Source organism: Schistocerca serialis, chromosome 5 (assembly GCF_023864345.2).
Source record: "Schistocerca serialis cubense isolate TAMUIC-IGC-003099 chromosome 5, iqSchSeri2.2, whole genome shotgun sequence".
NCBI lineage: Eukaryota > Metazoa > Arthropoda > Insecta > Orthoptera > Acrididae > Schistocerca > Schistocerca serialis.
This window is the reverse complement of record NC_064642.1, coordinates 138996085-139019048: the sequence shown is the minus strand read 5'-3', so window position 1 is coordinate 139019048 and position 22964 is coordinate 138996085. Positions and strand designations below refer to the sequence as shown.

The 22964-nt window shown below is 40.6% G+C and overlaps 1 protein-coding gene across 2 annotated transcripts in view; it reads right to left on the bottom strand.

Moving 5' to 3' along the window:
* The window catches only part of LOC126480805 (exocyst complex component 4), a 241833-nt gene that overhangs the window by 80917 nt on the left and 137952 nt on the right, over nt 1-22964 (bottom strand). For both annotated transcript variants that reach the window (XM_050104127.1, XM_050104126.1), the window contains exons 9-11: nt 20725-21039; nt 3009-3229; nt 2177-2393 (exon numbers count right to left, since the gene is read on the bottom strand). In XM_050104127.1, the coding sequence (XP_049960084.1) occupies nt 2177-2393; nt 3009-3229; nt 20725-21039 (753 nt within the window). The remainder of the gene's footprint in view (nt 1-2176; nt 2394-3008; nt 3230-20724; nt 21040-22964) is intronic.

Genomic DNA, 22964 nt, shown 5'->3' with positions numbered 1-22964 from the left:
TCCAGATTCACAAAGAAGTAGCCCCAAGGTGACATTCAACTTTTCAGTGTAGTTTTTGGAATGCAAATTTTCTCGGGAGTACCAGAACTGTATTACCTCATGTTTAGTTCTTTATTATGGCATAATGCCATACGTCCCAAAAGATAACAATGTGCACTTGAAATTCCACAAACGGTTAGTTGCTAACAGTGTTTTAAATAAACAGACTGCCTCTGCTGAAAAGATTAATTAAAGTCAATTTCTTTTAAGCAAATTGACAAAAGTAACTTCAATGTTCTGCAAGACAATATCCAACTGCCAAAAATCTGGAAATAAAATCAAATCAGAAAACAAACTAATAATATACTTTAGCCTTCAATAATTAAGGAATATTTTAATTCACTTTATAGCTCCCAGCCACAGAAAACCGTTTTGTTCTTGAGAGCTGTAAACCAAGAGGAAACAGCAAAATCACTAATGTAAAAACGGTTCACGTGGAGACTACCCCTCATCCTACGACAACTCAGATTGCTCTGCGCATGCGTGAATCTGACAACTTGGGTGCACCAGAAAAATGTTTCCAGATAACATCTGGCTGCTTGTTGCTACTGCTGATTCAGCTAATGTCTCTAAAGTTACCTTGGATACAGCATTACTTCAAGTAACTAGAAGTGGGAGAAGATACTGCTCATATGCGACTCAACTGTGCATGCGCAAAAGCTCACTGACAACTGCTCAAACGAACCTAATGTTAATCATTGTGACATCACGTCCACTGGAAGCAGTTTATTGTTATGAAGTATTGCAATTTGCATAGTCTTCGTCCTAAAGCCTTTGACACATTTTGCTGTTGGCAGACACTTGTGTGTGCTGTGTTTTGTTGCTGTAAATGGCACATTTCCTTTGCAAGTTAAGTTTTATTTATTTTTTTCCTTGTTTATGTTTTATTGCTGCCATATTATATTGCAGTAACAGATTAAAGTAAAATTCTTTTTTAGAGTATCAGTTCTTACCAGTAAAAACTACAAAAATTTAACTGGAAACCAAAACAACAAAAAATTCCCCGAATTCTTAAAAGTTCCCGGGTGTTTCGTGGTTTTTCTCCTGGGTGAAAAAGTTCCTGGGTTTTTCCCAAATTTCCTGGAGTGTATACACCCTGCTGTATTAACTTTAGGTTCCCCTCTATCTGATTCAGTAAGTCAGTTCAAAATTTTAAGTAAGGCAAGGGTATACCACCTCCAATAGAAGCATGCATATCGCACAACTGCTGTGTTCAAATTAATCTATAGATTAAGGGCAGCTTTAGCTTATAAATTCATACAGGAAAGGGTTGGGTTTTAATACAGGGTACAGCCATAAAATGAAGTGATTAGCAGCTTTACGTTTTTTATCATTCACTCTAGTACTGATGTTCAAACCATTCCCTTGGGTCAAGGTTACTGAGTATTTTATGACAGCTTTAGGAAGGACCTGACTCCTTGAGAGCATGTCCTAAGATGCCAGTATGAGACAAGTATGTGCCTGGGATGGTCATGGTATAACAGTGGATAAATACTTAAAACATATCAACTGCAAACAGTACACCATCCATAACTTGAAATATGTACTGCTAACTGGGCACAGTTTGTAAGTGCCATGATTTTATACATGGCATATGTCACACACAAAGGACTTTGATGAAAATGTAAAAAATTCAAATGATTGGTGAAAATTACAAACACACTGATTGCGAACAGACAACAAATAATATGGGAGCCATATAAAATAATGGGTCTAATCTCTTAGACAAAATGAAACCCATATTTTAACATTCTGAAACATGTTTCTACTGAGTAAGAGATACTACATGGAATTCTGATTGAATGTAGAGAGAAACGTAATAGACCACAAATTACTTTCTATTCGTCTCAGCAGCGGGCTAATAGAGTGATTACAAATTTCTACTTTTTTGTTAGCACATTATAATCTTCAAATTGTTGAAGCCTTTACCTTTAAAACCAAAGAGAACTAAGTGACTGTCAGCTTCAATAGTATTCCTCATTAGAGGAATGTTTAAGAGATCAATGGCAAACTTACAAAAATTGAAAACATTACTGTAAGGATGAAAATTTAATTTGACACATATTGGACCTTACTTACGATATGTAATTAAGGAATATAACTACAGAATTGACTGGAAAGTGAAAATTTTTCTTACCATACTCTCTTGCAGATGGGCAAGGCGACGTAGCTGCCCCACATCAGACAATATTTCATAACGACTGATTCCACCTTCTCCCAAGTTGCTGGCTAAAATCTCCGCTTCCCTCATGTTACGCTGCCGTACTTCCTCTGGACTCTCTTCTTCCACTGTTACAGCTCCTATAGTGCTTTCCTTCTTTGATGCTTGGAGGTCCACCCAGTTTGGTAGGGACCTGAAGGCAACAGCAAAACTCCTCTCTAATGCATAAATCTACAACTACTGCTGTCAGCCTATACATACAAAGCAATGCTCTTTGTTGCTGTTTTGCTTTCATGCTACAAGAAATTATGTGGTTTACGGCATAGCGTGAACAATCAGAATACTGTAGGAGCCACGGTGAAATCTATTGAGGTAGGATTACATATGGCCTACAGCAACATACAATTGATGGGTTGATGACTATTAACTTAAATACTGAGATAGTGTTATGTAGTGTTATGCAAATGTATCTGAATCTAGTTAATAGCACATTAAATCTTGTGAAATGAATACAGCAGTAAGCAGCCAAATAAAGCTTATGAAAGTGGTGTAGGCAGAATGAAGTATGGAATAGTAAAAAGCGAACAATGAAACTTCAGTTAGGAATATCAATAACGTAAGAAAAGATAAGATTTATACTTATCATAAACATGACATGGTATGTTGCAGAAAGGCACAATTAAAAGACGCACATAAGGTTTCAGCCACAGTCTAGAGAAACATGCACCACTCATTCACACAAGCAAACACACCTCACGTACATCACCACTAACTCTGGTAGCTTTGTGGGAGGTGTCAGTATACTTACTTGATAAAACGGCTAATGTCTTCATCGCGTAACCAGGCTGCACTACAAATTCGTTTATCCTCAGAATCAGGTTGCACAATGCCACGATAAGCAGCCTGACAAGTTTCTCGATACCCACGCACAATATTGCATATTATGGCTAGAAAATGCTCTGAGTATACTGGAAGTGATTGCATCAGACCACGAAGCTCCTGAACACATTGCTCAACTATCACGGTACTCTGGAATGAAAACAAATGGTGACATAAATACAGGCGCCCAATGTTTATTTTGATGCATATGCTGCTATTTGAAAGTCATATTTTTATAAATAGGTGTATTGAGCCCAAATATATCTCCTAGTTCTCACTTTAGGAATTTGCTTCAAGACACATTGAGGGCTCATTAAGGAACTTTGAACAACTATTCAATATGCATGATGTGAGTCTTAAATATTTGTGTACTGAATATATTTGGTCACTACTATATCAGGACAACTTAATGTATTGTATGGGTAACAGCATCTAGAGAGAATTTCAATAAAAAAAAAAAGACTTATGATTTTGAAGGGACACTTCTTAGGTGATATGTACTTTTGTCCACATTGGAAATATTTATTGTAACAGAGTTGATACATGCATATTGGTTCCACCTGTCAATCGGCCATGTAGTTGTATTGATGCGGCTAAAGTCAGAGGTCATGGTCGTTCCGAGCATAGAAAAAGCCCTCTGCCCTTGCAGTTGAACAGTGAGCAGTGGGCCATCAGTGGGAGAGGTTCCCTGTGAGGAGGGTTAATGGTTATCACTAGCGGTGGACGCGTCCACGCCTCGGCAGTCGGTTGTTTTGATGTACTGGAGAGTGGTGAAAGCGAGCCAGGTAGGTGCCTGTGTTCAACTGGGAATGCACCATGAAACATAACAGCCCATTGAGGCCTATTTAAAATGAACATTTCCCAGTCTAATTCAGGATCGCACATGCAAACAAAATATGTAACTTGTCTAGAAAAATTTATAACTGACAAGGGAACCTCCCCATCGCATCCCCCTCGGATTTAGTTATAAGTTGGCACAGTGGATAGGCCTTGAAAAACTGAACACAGATCAATCGAGAAAACAGGAAGAAGTTGTGTGGAACTATGAAAGAATAAGCAAAATATACAAACTGAATAGTCCATGTGCATCATAAACAACATCAAGGATAAGGTCAGCTCCGGAGCGCCGTGGTCCTGTGGTTAGCGTGAGCAGCTGCGGCATGAGGGATCCTTGGTTCAAGTCTCCCATCGCGTGAAAATTTTAATTTTTTTATTTTCAGTTTATGTGACAAATTCTTATGTTTTCATCACTTTTTTGGGAGTGATTATCACATCCACAAGAAAACCTAAATCGGGCGAAGTAGAAGAATCTTTTTACCCATTCGCCAAGTATGCAAGTTAGGTGGGTCGACAACATATTCCTGTGATGTGACGCACATGCCGTCACCAGTGTCGTATAGAATATATCAGACGTGTTTTCCTGTGGAGGAATCGGTGGACCTATGACCTTGCGATCAAATGTTTTCGGTTCCCATTGGAGAGGCACGTCCTTTCGTCCACTAATGGGACGGTTTTGCAGTGCGGTCGCAAAATACAGACACTAAACTTATTACAGTGAACAGAGACGTCAATGCTCGAACTGACAGATCATAACTTTGTGGAAATAAAGAATGTAAACTTTTCACTCGAGGTGGGATTTGAACCAAGGACTTCTCGTTCCGCAGCTGCTCACGCTAACCACGGGACCACGGCGCTTCTGTGCTAACATTAGCCTTCGTGTTGCCTATCTTGCGCATGGACTGCTCAGTTTGTATATTTTGCTTATTTTTTCATAGTTCCACACAACTACTTCCTGTTTTCTCGATTGATCTGTGTTCAGTTTTTCGAGGCCTATCCACTGTGCCAACTTATAACTAAATCTGAGGGGGGTGCGATGGGGAGGTTCCCTTGTGAGAAAATAACTTTTTAATCTATTTCAGTTCAAAGTGTAGCAGCTCTGTAAATGAAGGGAATAATTCCCGTGAAGGGAGTCTCCAGTAATTAATAGAAAATATAAATGTATTATTGTAATTCCTTATTTGAGAGTTTATTCTCGAATGAAATAACAGACATGTACTAATATCGTAGTGTACTTACTGTTCTGAGCAGACATACGTTTATATACGTGTTTTCAGTTTTTATATGTAAATTTTAATTGTTAATTAATCAAAAATTGACTTTAAACAATGCCGAGGATTGTTCGGGATTGTTAAGAAATTATAAATAATGTTGGCATAGGGGGGCAGTCTGGTTTTAGTTTTTGAGCAGTGAGCACGTAGCTGCTCCTTTTGTATTGTAAGTATTGTTTGCCTTTGTAATAATACTTTAATTTTGTTTTGAAAGTATAATAAATGTATTTAAAATAACATAATGCAAGATGATTTTTAATTTTAACTTTTCTGAAGTTGGACTTTTACAGTAACTGTCTCCAGAACTTATGCTGGGACAGATTGCCTGATACGATGAGTAAAACAACCCGTAAGAACTTTATAACCATGAGTGTTCGAGTTGCTACTGTGTCCTACTTTGATCCACCTCATTCACTACATGTATAAAATTTTGTTTGCTCATGCTTTGAGGAGCGTGGTGGGTGCTATCTTTCATGCTCCAGTGTGGATTTACATTTCTTTCTGTTATCTGTTGTAGAAGCTGGAAAGTTTATATGTAAGCAACAAAACGTCCTGAGTGTGGTGCTTGCTTAATGTTATCAGCCGATGACTTGTATTTACCAACGACTGGTTTCTATGCCGACAGCAAAACGCGCTGGTAAACCGACTGCAACAGAATAGGTGATATAATTTTGATTCTCAAGTACTGAAAAGGTGGCTGTTGGTTCAAGGTACTGTAAGTGATCACATATTCTTTTTTCATTACTTCCAAGAGTAAAGTCATGGGTTATTCTCTCGGGGGTTATTATCTCGGATGATAAGTACGTAAAGCTCAAACTTAAGTGTGTTCAATTTTAAGGGAACCGACAGTTATTGTTTGCTCAATGTGGTTGTTGATTTCAAACTGAAATTATCTTTACTCTTGTTACTAATGCAATAGTTCTTAAGGAAAATTGGCCTATTAACGTGTAGTTCAATGTGGCTGGTGCTGGAGTCTGAATAACCATGTTGTGTCATTGTTTGTACTGCTTTGGGGAAAATTTCAAGCAGGGCTAATGCCTGAAGTTTGTCATTTACAGTCTGTAACTAAAAATGTGTGTTGTAATTTTTTCAGTATTGGTTATGTGTCTTGTAATTTTAAAAGGATTACATCCCAACTCATTTTGGAAAGCTTGCTGAACTTCAGATTTACAATTTAGGCCATTAATTCCCAAGGACTAGTGTCCGTGTTTATGTAACTCTGGTGTAAAAATTTTATTTATCGTAAGCAAATTGTCTTTAAACTTCATACACTTTGCTGAAGGGGGTAGTGCCCATGTTTTGTGGTCCACAGATTTTGCTAAGTTAAATAATAAATTTTAAAGCAGCTCCTGTTAGGTGTGCAGCCATTGCAGTGCATACTACTTATCTACTTGCGTACACTAAGGGCTGTTGATTTTGTCTTAGGTTGAAGACAATACGGCAGGCGATCACTTCGCAAATTTGTAGATATACCCGACAGCTTTAGGTCCAGAGGCCATTGTGTGTCATTATTACCTTGTTTTTTAAAATATGTGTGGCTAGTGGCTCATAGTAATTAAAGAAATCTTGTTAATTTTGTTAAGAACCTTAGTGCCACCAACCCAATGTTATTTTTCATGAGTGAAACACATCAAGGTTTGGGATCATGATTTAAGTAATCCTGTTTAATGTTCTTAGTACCAATGTATGTTCCCTGAATGATGTTAATAAATGTTTTGTACATCTATTGTCCGGTGGCTTAACACTCAAGGATCACTCTATCTAAGCTATCCCATTCTAAAGGTTTTTATAAAAGGACTGAAGGACTGTCAGTTCCTAAGTAATTCCTTCTACCTTCACCAATTCCGGTCTCCCCCCCCCCCCCCCCCCCTCCACCACTTCCTACCAAGATTCAGCCCAATTTTTGCAACAGGGTACATATTGTCTATGTATTTATTTATTTATTTAGCCATTTGATATATTTCAATTAATATATGTTGTATCATTACATACAGGCCTTGGCATTTTGATTATGCAATAACAATTATGTATTGTATTCTGCCACTTAGTGCATTTACAGCACATATTACAGAGAACTACATTTATGATATTTTACGATGTTTGCAGGTCTCTTTCACAGTATGTGACAATTTCCCTTATGTTTAAATTTATATACAAACATTTGTATTGTTTTTTGAATTAAAATGATGGTCACTTATACGGATAAAACAAAGAAGAGAATGGGATGAATGCTGTTCTGAAATACTTGCAATGTATAAAAATTTTTGGTTAGGAAGTATACCTCAGCTGGGTGAATACTTTTAAATCCTGATTACTCATGAAAAATAATCAACTGAACATCATTAGTGCAATACACACGTCTGACAGACAGCAGTAATAGTTTCAAAAACAAATTGAAATCATACCTCCTTGACAACTCCTTCTATACCATAGATGAATTCTTGAATATGAGTAAATAAATCTGGAGATATAATATATGCATTTTGTGTCATTTAAAGGAATGGGATAGATAATAGAAATATTTAGGTATAACACAATATATCTTTAAAAAAAAAAGTGCACTTGACAGTTTCCACATCATAATGGTTTTCCATCCTATTGATCAATGGAACACGTAACTAACTAAACTGAAATGTTAGACTGAAGTGTGTTAGAGAAGTAACACTTAACAGTATCATAAATCACAATCATGGTGAATGCCTTGCCACAAAATAGCAAATAGTCCACAGGAAGAAAAGTAAGATATTTTCTTCTCTATCAAAAATATTTCTTTTGCCTACACAACAAATAATGGACCTCGTAAAAAGAACTTTTGAGATCACAAGAGGGCTGTGGGCTAATGGTACAATTCAAATGAGCAAACAGAATAAAGAGAGTGATATTTAGTTGGTATATCAGTCTCTCGCAGTAAAACTTCTAGTGACAAGGGAAAAGCTGTAATAGGAATCATGAACAATGAATTCTATTTGGTAAGAAAATGTTTTAGTTTCACTTAAGAAAACTGAGAATTAGGACAATATGAAAAATTTCATGTACTAAACTTTCACAGTGATATTTCACAAACAGTGAAAACTTTGTGGTTGAGAAAACAAAAAGAAAAAATGTGGACAATAGTTTAAAAATGGGTAGCATTGTTGACCTAAAACAAATCAATGGTCACACCAAATGGCTAAAGGAGCATTATTTACTTTGGGAAATGCACAGTACAAGGTTACTATAAATGATTCATTTCTTTTCAAAGCTCTACGTTTTCCAAAGTGTTGTAGTAGTTGTTGTTGTTGTTGCTGTTGTCTTCAGTCCAAAAACTGATTTTACTACTACAAACTTCTCTCCAATGCTTGGTGATCTCTTGGTGTCTCAGAAAGTGTCCTACCAACCAATCTGGGTGCTGATGACCACGCTGTTTAGCGCCCGAAAACCTCAAACCACACCCACACACACACACACACACACACACACACACACATACACACACCAACCAATCCCTTCTTTTTGTCAAGTTGTGCCAAAAATTTCTTGTTTCCCCAACCAGAAAAAACCTCCAGAAAAAGACTTCCTGACACTTAAATCTATATTCAATGTCAAAAAATTGTTCTTCTTCAGAAACGCTTTTCTCGCCTTCGCCAATCTACATGTTATAATCTCTCTACTTTGGTCAGCATCATTTATTTTGCTGGCCAAAAAATAAAACTCATCTACAACTTTCAAGTGTCTTAGTGTCTTATTTCCCTCAGTATCACCTGATTTAATGCTACTACATTCCATTATCCTTATTTTGCTTTTGTCTGACATCCATCTTATACCCTCCTTTCAAGACACTGTCTATTCTGTTCAATTCAAAGTACTACATGTATAACATGTAAAAATACACTCCTGGAAATGGAAAAAAGAACACATTGACACCGGTGTGTCAGACCCACCATACTTGCTCCGGACACTGCGAGAGGGCTGTACAAGCAATGATCACACGCACGGCACATCGGACACACCAGGAACCGCGGTGTTGGCCGTCGAATGGCGCTAGCTGCGCAGCATTTGTGCACCGCCGCCGTCAGTGTCAGCCAGTTTGCCATGGCATACGGAGCTCCATCACAGTCTTTAACACTGGTAGCATGCCGCGACAGCGTGGACATGAACCGTATGTGCAGTTGACGGACTTTGAGCGAAGGCGTATAGTGGGCATGCGGGAGGCCGGGTGGACGTACCGCCGAATTGCTCAACACGTGGGGCGTGAGGTCTCCACAGTACATCGATGTTGTCGCCAGTGGTCGGCGGAAGGTGCACGTGCCCGTCGACCTGGGACCGGACCGCAGCGACGCACGGATGCACGCCAAGACCGTAGGATCCTACGCAGTGCCGTAGGGGACCGACCGCCACTTCCCAGCAAATTAGGGACACTGTTGCTCCTGGGGTATCAGCGAGGACCATTCGCAACCGTCTCCATGAAGCTGGGCTACGGTCCCGCACACCGTTAGGCCGTCTTCCACTCATGCCCCAACATCGTGCAGCCCGCCTCCAGTGGTGTCGCGACACGCGTGAATGGAGGGACGAATGGAGACGTGTCGTCTTCAGCGGTGAGAGTCGCTTCTGCCTTGGTGCCAATGTTGGTCGTATGCGTGTTTGGCGCCGTGCAGGTGAGCACCACAATCAGGACTGCATACGACCGAGGCACACAGGGCCAACACCCGGCATCATGGTGTGGGGAGCGATCTCCTACACTGGCCGTACACCACTGGTGATTGTCGAGGGGACACTGAATAGTGCACGGTACATCCAAACCGTCATCGAACCCATCGTTCTACCATTCCTAGACCGGCAAGGGAACTTGCTGTTCCAACAGGACAATGCACGTCCGCATGTATCCCGTGCCACCCAACGTGCTCTAGAAGGTGTAAGTCAACTACCCTGGCCAGCAAGATCTCCGGATCTGTCCCCCATTGAGCATGTTTGGGACTGGATGAAGCGTCGTCTCACGCGGTCTGCACGTCCAGCACAAACGCTGGTCCAACTGAGGCGCCAGGTGGAAATGGCATGGCAAGCCGTTCCACAGGACTACATCCAGCATCTCTACGATCGTCTCCATGGGAGAATAGCAGCCTGCATTGCTGCGAAAGGTGGATATACACTGTACTAGTGCCGACATTGTGCATGCTCTGTTGCCTGTGTCTATGTGCCTGTGGTTCTGTCAGTGTGATCATGTGATGTATCTGACCCCAGGAATGTGTCAATAAAGTTTCCCCTTCCTGGGACAATGAATTCACGGTGTTCTTATTTCAATTTCCAGGAGTGTATGATTGATGCATGAACAGAACCATAAACTAACATGCTTGCATTCTGCGCTCTACAAACATACTGTCAGCGCCTTTGTGGTCACACGACATATGTTAAAGTGAGTTGGCTCCATAACTTACGTAACAACATTCTATCAATGGTCACCACAGCAGCAATGATGCATTCTCTGAGCTCTTCCAGTGTTTTTGGCAGTGAGGGTATATAAACATGGCGCTTAACCATAGAGTAACAAGGTTGGATAAAAAACTACCCCAGGCCACATAATTTTTTATCCTATGTTAGGCTTCTTGGGGGCTTTATTCTTCATCATAATTTAACAGGCAAATTGTGAAATTTATCTGTCGGGGTAAAAAGATCACCCCACCTTGTTATTTTTGTTAAAGCTTTTTATTTACAAAACAGACATAGAAAATGTCTTCTGACAAAACATTAACAACTCCATAGGAAATAATAAGAGGCTTAAAATGTATATTAACATGACTCAGATGAAGATGTGAGTCATCCTGAAGGCAGTCATATCACAGACGACAAGGAGGATGATGAATTTGACATAATGCCATTTGAGGTTGATTCATCAGGTGAAGGTGATCACCATGTACGGAAAATTTTATATGGCAGAAATAGGTAATGTCGGAACACACACCCCATCCATAAAAAAGCACTGACAGTCCCAGCAAAAAATATAGTGGACAAGTACTTGGAGCAATGAGGCAAAAAACAAAACGTCTCCCAAGAAATTATTTTAACTGTTGTTTACTAATGACATGGTTTCACTAACAGTTACCTACATGAACCAAAAAATTGCTGATTCACGGGAAAAATACAAATCGCTGCAACGGTATATTGAAGATACCAACTGAAACAAAATAAAAACATTTTTTGGTACTTTTTATGAGTTGAGTTCTAAAAAATGTGTATGTCAATTGTACTGACGCATGGTCTGTAGTATAAGGGTCCCCATTTTTCCAAGGAATTACGACTTAAAACCGATTCGACTTTTTGATCAATAATCTATGATTTAATGACCAACATACTAGGCTGCAAAGAAGAACGGCAGGCAAGTTCACTGCATTCCTTAATTTATGATGTATGTTTGTCAAGCACAGTCAATAACTGTACACTTCTCCTGTTCTCCTAACTGTTGATGAGACACTCCTTAGCTTCCAAAGCAGATTGACGAGACACTCCATTGCTTCCGATGCAGATGCCCATTCAAAATGTAACTGCCCAGCAAGTAGGACAAATATGGGCTAAAGATAATTTCATTGTGTGACAAGAAGACATATTACTTTAATGGGGGCATAAAATATTTGGAAAAGAAACTAGGTATAAAAGTGTTTCAATTCCTACATATTTTGTGGTGAAATTATGTGAACCTATACATGGAACCAACCAGAACATTACAATGGAAATTGATTTGCTTCTTGTGAAGTAACCAACAACTGGCTGACAAAAAGTTGACAATTGTTGGCACCTTATGAAATAATAAACCAGAAGCCCAGTAACAAGCCAGAAATCCCAGAATCCCTGTTCAAACCAAGAACAGGCCATATTCATTTACAGAAGAGAAAAAATATTGGAGTCAAACATTCCAAAGAAAAATAAAAATGTTATTCTTTTGTCAATGATGCACGAGTTAGGTGAAATAAATGAGAAGGCAAAGAAAACGAACATATCACTTTTCTACAATAACATCAAAGGGGGAATCAATGTATTTAATTTACTAAGTCACAACAAGACCACAGCACAAAAAACCAGGTGCTGGTCAATGTGATATGTGTATGGGCTTTTAGATGCATCAGGAATAAATGCCTATGTCTTGTATAGGGGGAATGGTGGCACAAAGAGACAAAGCAATTTTCTCAAGTCTTTGGCTTTTGGGCTGGTTGAAGCAGAAATGAAAGACAGACTCAAAAGAAAAAAATTTACCCAAAGAGCTTCGCATAACCATGGAACAGATTTTGACACATTTTGGGTGTGATATTCCAAGATCAGCAGCACAACCAGAAATGATTTCAAAAAACAGTGGACTATGCTTTTATGCTTTCTTTGCAGTCAAAACGAAGACTGGAAAAGTTCCTTTGAATGCTGTGTCTCTTCAAAACCAGTGTCCAAAGACCATAGGAAAAATATTTGTCAAAGTTGCCATAACAGTTTAGTTTGTAAATGTTTTATATATTCAAAATTTCATCAAATTTTGAAATTAATTTATAAAATCTTTATTTCCTTTAACATGAGGAACTACTTTTTCGTAGTTGTTAGCTTTATATTTTTTACCAATTTATGTGTTATGCTAAACAGTTCCTTCAATGATTCTTATGCATTATGATACGTTCTATTGTGTTTCGCACTGTTATAACAAAAAGTGCAATTGAATACAATAGATACGTGCAATCTCATATTTCCATATATGACAATCACAATACAATACAATACATTGATATTATAATTATTATTTGCTTTGTTATATTGTAAGACATTAATAATACTTCATAATAAATATTACATATGTTTGATTTTAACTTTATAATAATAAAAAACTTTTTTTTAAACAGAGATAACTTAGAAAAATGTGGGGTAAATTTATGTCTTGGGATTCACAACTTGGTACTCTAGGGTTAATGTATCCCCAAACGAAAAAGTCACAAAAGTGTTAGCTCAGGCAGTCTAGGGTGGGCAAGGGAACAGAGCCACATTGTCTTCGCCACTAAGACCAATCCAGCAATATCCAGAAGTTCATTGTTTAGGTAGCTACAAACATTGATGCCTCAATGAAGGGTTGCCCTGTTTTGTTAGAAGATGAAATTCTTGGAATCAGCAGCCACTACTGGAAACAACTACAATTGCACCACTTATAGGTAAGAGGTGCCCATCATGATCTCCTTACAGAAGAAATATGGCCTTAAAGCTTTTTGTGTGACAATGCACAGAAAATTTTACTCTTCAGCGAATCTCATTCATGCACCAGAATTTCACAAGGATTTTCAGTGCCTCCACAATCTCTCATTGCTGCAGTACTAAATACATAAACATCTCACATATTCCAACACACAAAAACTCTTTTGTTGCTTTTTCCTTATTTTGTCAAGGCACTGCCCTCTTAATGCTAACTGGTGGACACAATGCAAACACTGTGAGTTTGCAGTTCTATTCATGGTTGGTTGGCTGGATGCTTAAAGGGACCAAACTACTAGGTCATCAGTCCTTTTGTCCTTGAACAGACAGGTCTATATGTCTGCAGATCAGACAGAGCCTACCACACAAAACCCAGGGGAAGAAAACCCCAAGGTCTATCAATGTCAGCGAAGCTGAGGTATTAGACAAAAGGAAGACAGGGAGACGGAGGAAGAAAGGCAAGCAAGGTGCCCCATCAGCCCCCCCCCCCCCCCCACACACACACACACACACACACACACACTCTAACAAGAGATATTCTACTCCGAGATTGCCTTGGAAAGACTAGCAACACGGACATGAATAGAGAAGCACCCATACACACACGCACACACGCACACACACACACACACACACACACACACACACACACACACACACAGAGAGAGAGAGAGAGAGAGAGAGAGAGAGAGAGAGACGAGCAAGTCTAACTGATCGACCACATGAGGGGGGTGAGTAAAAGAGCAGGTAAGGTGAGGACCAGACTGGACAACTAAACACAGACAGCTGCAGCTCAGCCTGGGCAGAGCAGGCAACAGAGTGTTGCTGGGACGTGCTGAGAATGGAGAAAAATTGGTGGCGGAGGGCATCAGGACGAACCGAGTCTGAAAGACCTTGTGATAGGTCAAGATGAAGCTGTGGCTGAGGGATGCACCACGGAGGTGTACATGAGTGGGTTCAGAGGAGAAGTGGAAGAGGAAACAACTGAAGTTCAGAGAGGGGGCAGACCAGATGTGGATAGTGATCGTAATCCCTGATTAGGGCCACTGTTGCAGCAGCGGATGAATTAGCATGTTTTGAGAGAGGAGACAGTAGTTGAGATGCTTAGGGGAGCTGCGAATGTGGGTAGCATAACTGACAAGCTGTTGTTGGCAACTGATCCACAATGGAGGGACCACAGCCTCCACAACTAAGCTGTTCACAGGGATAGTTCAAAAGGCTCCTGTCGCAAGTCAAATCCCCCAGTGGTGTATCAGATCCAGTATCCACGAAACTGAGGGTGATCTTGAACTGTATGCCAGACTTCCGTAATCGAGGCGGGCCTGTATCAAAGTTTTCTAAAGTTGCAGAAGGGTAGTGCGATCTGCACCCAGCTGGTGTTACTGAAGATATGTATTAAGGTGCAGCCAGCACTTTCGCTTAAACTGGCAAAGATGGGGTATCCACGTCAACCAAGAATCGAAGACCATTCCTAAAAAGCGATGTACGTTCTGGTTGTGGGTGAATGGTACACTGTTGACAGAAGTGTATGAATCACGTCTCGGCAGTGGAAAATCGAAAGCCACGGCTATGCCTTTGTCTTTTGTATGGTGCCTTGCAGTTGACGTTCAGTTACACCCATACTAGAGGAGGAATACTAGAGGCAAAAGTCATCAGCATACAAGGAGGGTGATAATGAGGACCCTACAGCTACTGCTCGATCATTTATGGCTAATAGACAGAGAGGGGCTGTCAGTACAGAGCCCTGTGGGACTTCATTCTCTTGGATATGGGGGAGGGGGGGGGGGTGTATTGTGGGAAGCACCAACTTGAACCTGGAATTATGGTGTGACAGGATGTTTTGGATGAAAATCGGGTGCAGACCCTGGAGACCTCACTTGTATAAGGTAGCAAGGATGTGGTGTTGCCATGTCGTGTCATAAGCCTTTTGGGGGTCAAAGAAACAGCTATAAGGAGATGACATCAGGCAAAAACTGTTTGGATGGCAGACTCCAGGTAAACCAGATTATCAGTAGTGGAACAGCCTCGGTGAAAACTTCCCTGGGAAGGAACCAAAAGACCCTGAGACTGAAAGAGCCAACACAGACACCGGCTCATCATGCATTCAAGCAATTTAAAGAGACCATTGATGACGCTTATTGGATGATAACTGTCGATCTCTAGAGGGTGCTTACCTGATTTCAGTACTGGACAATGATGCTTTCTCACCGCTGCGATGGGAACTCGCCCTCACTATAGGTGTGCCCTGGCTACAGATGTGGTTAAATATGGCAAGGATATGATGCTGACAATCTGCAAGTAGGTTTGGGGGTTGGTCATTTGGTTATGGATGTGGTCTGACCCTGCTGCTGTATCAGGACAGTGGCCAAGGATGCTGATGAATTCCCACTCACTGAATGGAGCATTATATGATTCCAGGTGGTGTGTAGAAAAGATAATTGCTTTCGCTCCAACCACTGTTTTAGGATACAAAAGGCTGGTTGATAATTTTCAGATGATGAGCATAGTGGAGAACAAAATGTTCAGCGATGGCACCTGGGTCAGTGTAGTCAATGCCACTCAAAGTAATACCAGGTACACCTACAGGTGTCTGGTATCCAAAGAGACAACTAATCTTATCCCAAACCTGTAAAGCAGAAGTACATAGTGCGGTGGTTGAAACGTACTGTTCCCAGCATTCTTGCTCCTGTCTTTTTATCAGGTGGCAGATCCGGGTACAGAGACACTTAAAGGCAACGAGATGCCCCAATCAATGGGTGCTGCTTATGGCACTGGAGTGCCAGCCTACGATCTCAAATGGCCTCTGCAATTTCCGGGAACCATCGTGGTACTGTCTCCCATCAGGGAGGGCCCAAGGAACAGAGGACCACTAAATCAGCTGCTGAAAGGATGGCTGTAGTTGTATGCTGGACTGCCTCATCGATATCGCCATATGGCAGGGAGCCATGGTCGACAGCAGAGGCAAAAGCACCCCAGTCAGCACTGTTGAGAGCCCATCTGTGCAGGCACCCAGGGGAGTGACACTGAGGGAGAGACAAGAAGATCAGGAAATGCTCACTATCACACAGGTCATCGACAAGGTGTGCAAGTAGAAAGGTTTATGGCCAAGAAGGTACCGTGTGCCACACTGAAGTGTGCAGAGTGCCAGTATTCAAGAGGCACAGTTATGTCAGTAAATTTTCCAGGTCTTTACCATGGCCAGTGATCATGGCTCCACCCCATGAAGGGTTATGGGCATTGAAATCACCTAAGATTAGGAAAGAGGGGGGGGGGGGGGGGGGAGCTAAGAAAACCACTGCAAACAATTTCTGAGACAGTTCACTGTTGGGAGGGAAGTAAACACTGCAGATGGTAATACCCTGAAATGCTCTTACCTAAACAGCCTCAGCCTCCAAAGTGGTATTAAGAGGCACGAGTTCACTATACAAAGTGTGTAGAACATACGTGCAAATTCCACCTGACACCACATCATATGTAGCAAGATTCTTATAATGTTCCCAGTATCCATGAAGATCTGGGGTCTGTGTTGTTAGAAATCAAGTCTCCTGAAGGGCAATGCAGAAGGCAGGTGATGTGCTCAAAAGATGATGTAGCTCAGCCAGGAGGTGGACAAAACTGCTACAATTCCAATGGAGAATAGTTTTGTCAATACACAGTGAGGCCATGAAGGGACCAAGAAGGCATATTATGCCTTAGGGTGACCTTCTGCCATTGGTTGAGGGGTTATGGCATCAATATACATTGGTTCCGGGTTCCACTGTGTAGTGCAAACTGGGACTTCAGGGGCCACCGGACACTCTGCCTCAGCCACAGGAGTGGAAGAGGCAGGATCTGGTGGCATGGGGGCCACCAAAATGTCCTCCTTCTTGGAGGACTTTCTCTTGTCTTTCCTCTCCTTACATGGTTTTGATGATTGCAAGGGCTTCACTGAATCTGTTTCAGGTAATAATGGTAATCGCAAAGACCTGCTACCAGCAGCCTGTGGCTTCTTCACTCATTGGCTAGTATCCAGTTGTAGACCAGCAAAACCCTTCGACGAAAGTGTCCTGAGGGACTCCTCCCTGGCAAGCAAGGCCGGAGAAATGTGATTTGTCTCTGGTTGGGAGATGGGGGCCAATGTCCCTGGTAGGTAGGAAGCCACTGATCCCAAAGTAGGTGTGGAGGAAGTAGCAAGCGTAGAGCCCCCAACCATCACAGGGCAGCCATGCTTGAGTGGTCCTGCACGCCCACTGTAGGAGGTGTAACAGGCGGGAGTACCGTCACCAAAAGGTGGCGACGTTGTCATAGCTGTAGCATACGACATTATTTGACAAGCTGGGTGCAGCCACTCATGCTTATTCTTGGTCTCTTGGCACTAAGTTTGATAAATCCTTGTACTCTTGAATTTTCTTTCCTCTTGGTAAACAGTGCAATCTGGTGAGCAAAGAGAATAGTACTCTCCACGGTTGACAGAGATGGGAGAATGCACACAGGGAGCATTTGCATCCAGTGCTCATCCAGTGTCTCTACAGATGGGGATAATGCTACAAAGCAAATACGTGTCTCCAAATTTCAAGCACTTCAAGCACCACATAGGCGGAGATAACATACGGTTTGACATGGTCCCCTATGTACATAACGGACACAGTGTACACCTTGTCACTCCAAGTTAGCAGGTAGCTCAGCATCAGATAGTAAGAGAAGGTCTCTTTGGAAAAGAAGCCTGGAACTAAATTTAGACTGTTAAAGGGTGTGACAGTCACTAGTATGTCAATCAGCTTGCTACAAGCGAGCAGTGCCCATGACTGGGCAGGGGATGCCATTTTGATCAGAAGTGACCCACTTTTCATTTTAGAGGTGGCTGCCACTTCCCCGAACTTGTCTTCTAAGCTCTCCGAAAAGAACAATGGCGCTGTGGCCAAGAAGGAAACCCCATCAGTCCATGTACAAACCAAGTACTGTGGGAAGTATTGCTCTGCTTGCTCCTTAGCCCTACATTCCTCCCACGATGTAGCAAAGGACAGAAACATTTTACACTTGTATCTCTGTGTTGTATCTCTCTGCATTGAAAGAGGACTGTTCTTTCATAGACATGCTGGGACCATATGGCCACCAGAGGGAGATAAAGTCATCCGCTTCATCTGCAGCTGACCACCATGGTGCCACCACTGAAAATGGAGGCTCTCCCCATGGGCAACAACCAGCCTCAGCAATGGCTGCTTGGCCAGTAATCTGTTGCTCGGAGTCCCTGTGGCCCAGTTACAATGAGCACATACTCCTTGGCATGCATGGGGAGTCTTCAGCTCAAGCTCCAACAATGTGATCCCTGTGCAGTCAGGATGGTTACCTTGCTGAGTTTTGGGTGTATTACTGTGTGAATAGGGTGCACAGATGGAAAGGCACAAAGGTGGAGCACACACCACACTGGGTGACTTTGCCTGCACTATCTGCAATTCTGAAGAATTTTGAAAATTGGTGGCAGGTCAAAGTCAACAATGGGGACCACGCGTTTATTTGATGAAAAGCTGTAAAACACACCTAAGTGGAAACTCGAGGCCAATCACAAACCAGTTACAAGCAGGGTTGATACCAAGAAAACCATCCAATGAAGAGGCAGAGGGAGAAAGGGATAGTTGAAATATAAGCGTGCAGTGCAGAAAGGAAGTAATCCTGCAAAGGTCGTGGCACCACAGTAGCCAAGCACATACTCACAAAAGAGTTGTGAACCCCCCAGCAGTTCTATTAATGTGTCAATCAAATTCATACATGTAATACTTTGGAAAATATAGACCCTGACAATGAATGAATATTTCATAGTAGTCTTGTATATTTTGTAACAAGCATTTGAAATGTGATAGGTTATCTCCACATGACTGATTAATGGTGTACTTTTGAGTATTGTTTTACCAAGTTGTTAATTCCATTTATTGCAAAATGTTTCAATGACTCACCCAGCTCTCCCCTTGAGGTGCTATGAATTATGCTTTTATGAGTACTCTGTAACTGAACTCCAGCCGACTGTTGCCCTGCACTGTTGTTTATAGCTGAGTTCGATTCCCAACATCTGCTATACCCTTTGATGACCTTTATTGCAGATCCCACCTTGGTATTACATGAAATGTAAATTATTTCAGCATTTCTCGTCTCTGATGGACGTGACGGTCAGCGAGATCATGATAAATCAAGTGCCGGACCCCAAGCCTTGTTTAAATTGAAAACTCCGTCTCTGTTTATTAGTTTTTCTGATACCTATTTCAATAGACTCCTTAATTATGCTATCCCCAAAACTTGGTGTTTAGATCACAATTACATATTACGCTGTCCCCAAAACTTGGCATTTACACCGCAATTAGATATCTAGGCATAACATTAAGTGACATGATCATCAGTTGTAGGAAAGATGAATGGCTGAGTTCAGTTTATTGGGTGAATTCCAGGACTGTGTAGCTCATCTATAAGGGATATGGCATGTAGAACATTGTGTGACCCATTTTTGAGTACCGCTCAAGTGTGTGTCGTATCTCCCCACCAGGTCAGGTTGAAAGACACCGAAGCAATTCAGAGGCATGTTCCAAGTTTTGTTACTGGCAGGTACAATCAACAAGCGAATGTTACAGAAATGTTCCATGAACTAAATGTGAATTGTTGGGGGGAACTGATGTCCTTTTTCTGAAAAATTACTGAAAAAGTTTAGAGAATTGGCATTTGCAACAAACTTTAAAATGATCCTTCTGCCACCAACATATACCTCGCATAAGGACCATAAAGACAAGGGATATTAAACTCTAATCCTCCTCTTTACTTTTTGAAAATGCATTTTATGACTTGGTAACATGTCACCTGCAAACAGTTGATAAATGATGTTTCTTTTGTTTTAAGAGTAATTATTTTTGTAAAAGAGTATTTATTTCTAATTTTGCTCATCAGACATGGGTTTCTTCATATATTAATTATTGTAATGGTAACACATTAAAAATTTACGGCTCTGCTCAGCAGTATCATTAACACAAAGTAATGTGCAATGAATGTGAATTTCTGAAGGCGCTCATCTCTGATGAACAAAACTAGTAACAAATCAAATAAAATGCAACCTGGGGCATTTTATCTGCGCATTAACTATGTAGCTGACAAGCAAAGGAAAAGCACTAAAATATTACTGTTATTAAGATTTATTATATGTGTTATCATTAATAACTAAAATATATAACAGTAATTTTCTTCTAGAAACTCCTGTAGTAGCAGATGTTATGTGAAATACAATTTTATGTAAGACTAAAAAATTTCTCTCAGAAACACCAGCAACTAATACAATGGCGAAATCAGCCTACTTTTTGGTGATGGTATAATAAGAATAAACCATATTTCTATTACCTGTAATAACGGCCTGGGTAGCCTTAAGTTCTTGACTGTATCTGGATTTGTCATGGCTCTCCAGGCGTCTGGTGCTTTGGTTGCAAATTCTATCTTCCCTGCAACTGTCACATGATGACGTCCCAAGAAGACTTCCTTCACATAATCAGCCAAAAATGCCTTCAGTGTACAGTGACTGTTTGAGATACACCCAGTTTCTTTTTCAGTTTCTTCAATGAATTTCATCAGTGGAATGAAGATGTATATGATATTCTGAGGATCTGGTTGGCATACCAGTTGCTTAGGCTTTTTAGGGTGCACTGGATCTTCATAGTCCTATAAAAAGTAATGACACTATGTATGATTGAATCACATTAAAAAAGGAAGTAATGTTATGTTATTTACAATGGCATTACATACTATACATTAAGGATGTAATGTTAGGTTATTTAGAATGGCATTATATACTGACAAAATTTATAATAGCTACGTCTTCTTAAAATGTAGGCCGATATCAGATGGTGAATATGGAGCCGTTGTGGGTGGATATAGATGCTCATTGAAAAAATTCTAGAGTGGAAATAAACAAATAAGAGGAAAGCTTACCATCCTCCTGCAGATGATTGATGGGCTGTGAATACACACATTCTAAATCCAGTAAGCAGGTAAGAATATTGAGGTTTAACACTCTGTCAACATGATCCTTAGATATGGGCCACAAGTTCGAACTGAGTAGGGCCAGTGAAGGAAATTAGCTTTGTCCTTTTCAGTAGGACCATCCAAGCAATTACCTTCATCAAATTAGTGGAAAAGTGGGAAACTTAAATCAGGAAACCTAGAACTGGATTAGAGCTCCAGCCCTCCCAAACGTCAGTGTCATAAATATTATGTCACCTCACTTGATTATATACGCTTATATACCTCATCAGATCAGGTTGCAATATAAAGATAAGTCATAGAGCTAGAAAATTGTGGGAAGACCTGCATGGGAACAATACATGGTCCTGAACTGCGAATGATTCCTCAATGAACATTTATAACATACTACACATACAAAACAGGATGACCGATTAGTTTTCAGTTATGATTGGAAGTTCACTGGAAACAGTAACAACCATAAAACATCTCTGAGTATGTGTCTGGGGCAAAGCAGTAGTATAACCACATAAAACTAGGTGCAGGAGACGCAGATGGGAGGCATATTCAGTGGAAGAATCCCAACAAACTGTAATTATTCCACAAAGGCAATAGCTTACAAAACATTCATTTGCCTGATTTATAATGCTACTACTCTGAGACGTCTTTACCAAGCATGCTCAAACTATGTGACTGAGAAGATTCAAAGAAGAGCAGCTTGTTTCATCATGAGTTCAGCCACTGGGCATGGAACTGTCATGAGGATGCCCTTGTAACACCACAGGCACTGTAAAGATGAAGCATGCGTAACATAGTCAATAACTGCCAGCATTCTGAGAATTCACTTGGAACAAGATTCAAGCAAAAGAATGCTTCCAACAAGATAAATTTCACAAAATGACCAATATGGTAAAACTAGTTAAGTCTGAGCTCACGCAGAGGCTTATCAACAATTGTTCTCTCCCTGCACCTTTTAGAAATGGAACAGGAGTTTATATGAGGTATGTTCCACAACCATCATGAAATGGCTTACAGATATAGATGCAGAAATTAGAAGATCATCAGCCCCAGGTGTCACTATAGAGACAGCACAAGTTGCCTTAACCCTTGTTGGGAGAATAAGTGCAACTCTGAATGAGTACTGTAACATCGCAGCTATTTACATGGCTCCAGAGTTTTGCAGTAAGTTTTATTCCGTTAGGTCAAGCTGTATTGGATGCTGGCAATGAAGTCTCCAGCCCTGGCTGTTGTGTAGTCGACTGCTGGCATCATAATGCCATCTGTCGCGGTGTGTGGACTGTGAGAACTGCTCTGTATGGAGCATATTAAGATTATGTATTCTTCTCACCTAAGAAACTAAATAACTTTGATAAATATGATCTGTTTGTTTTCAAATTTGGTATAGGAACTTTTATAATTTAGAAGAACAGTGTGTAAAATTTTCATACAGATAACTTTAATAGTTTTGAAAATATAAAAAAACCTATTAAAAAAAGTACTTAACTGACACTTAGTAAAGTAAATTCAGATTGGAATCATGACAGTTTAAGTTTCTTTGTCATTTGAAAATACTAACAGCACTCTCAGTGCACACAAGTTATTTTTAAAGAATTTTAATTCTAAAC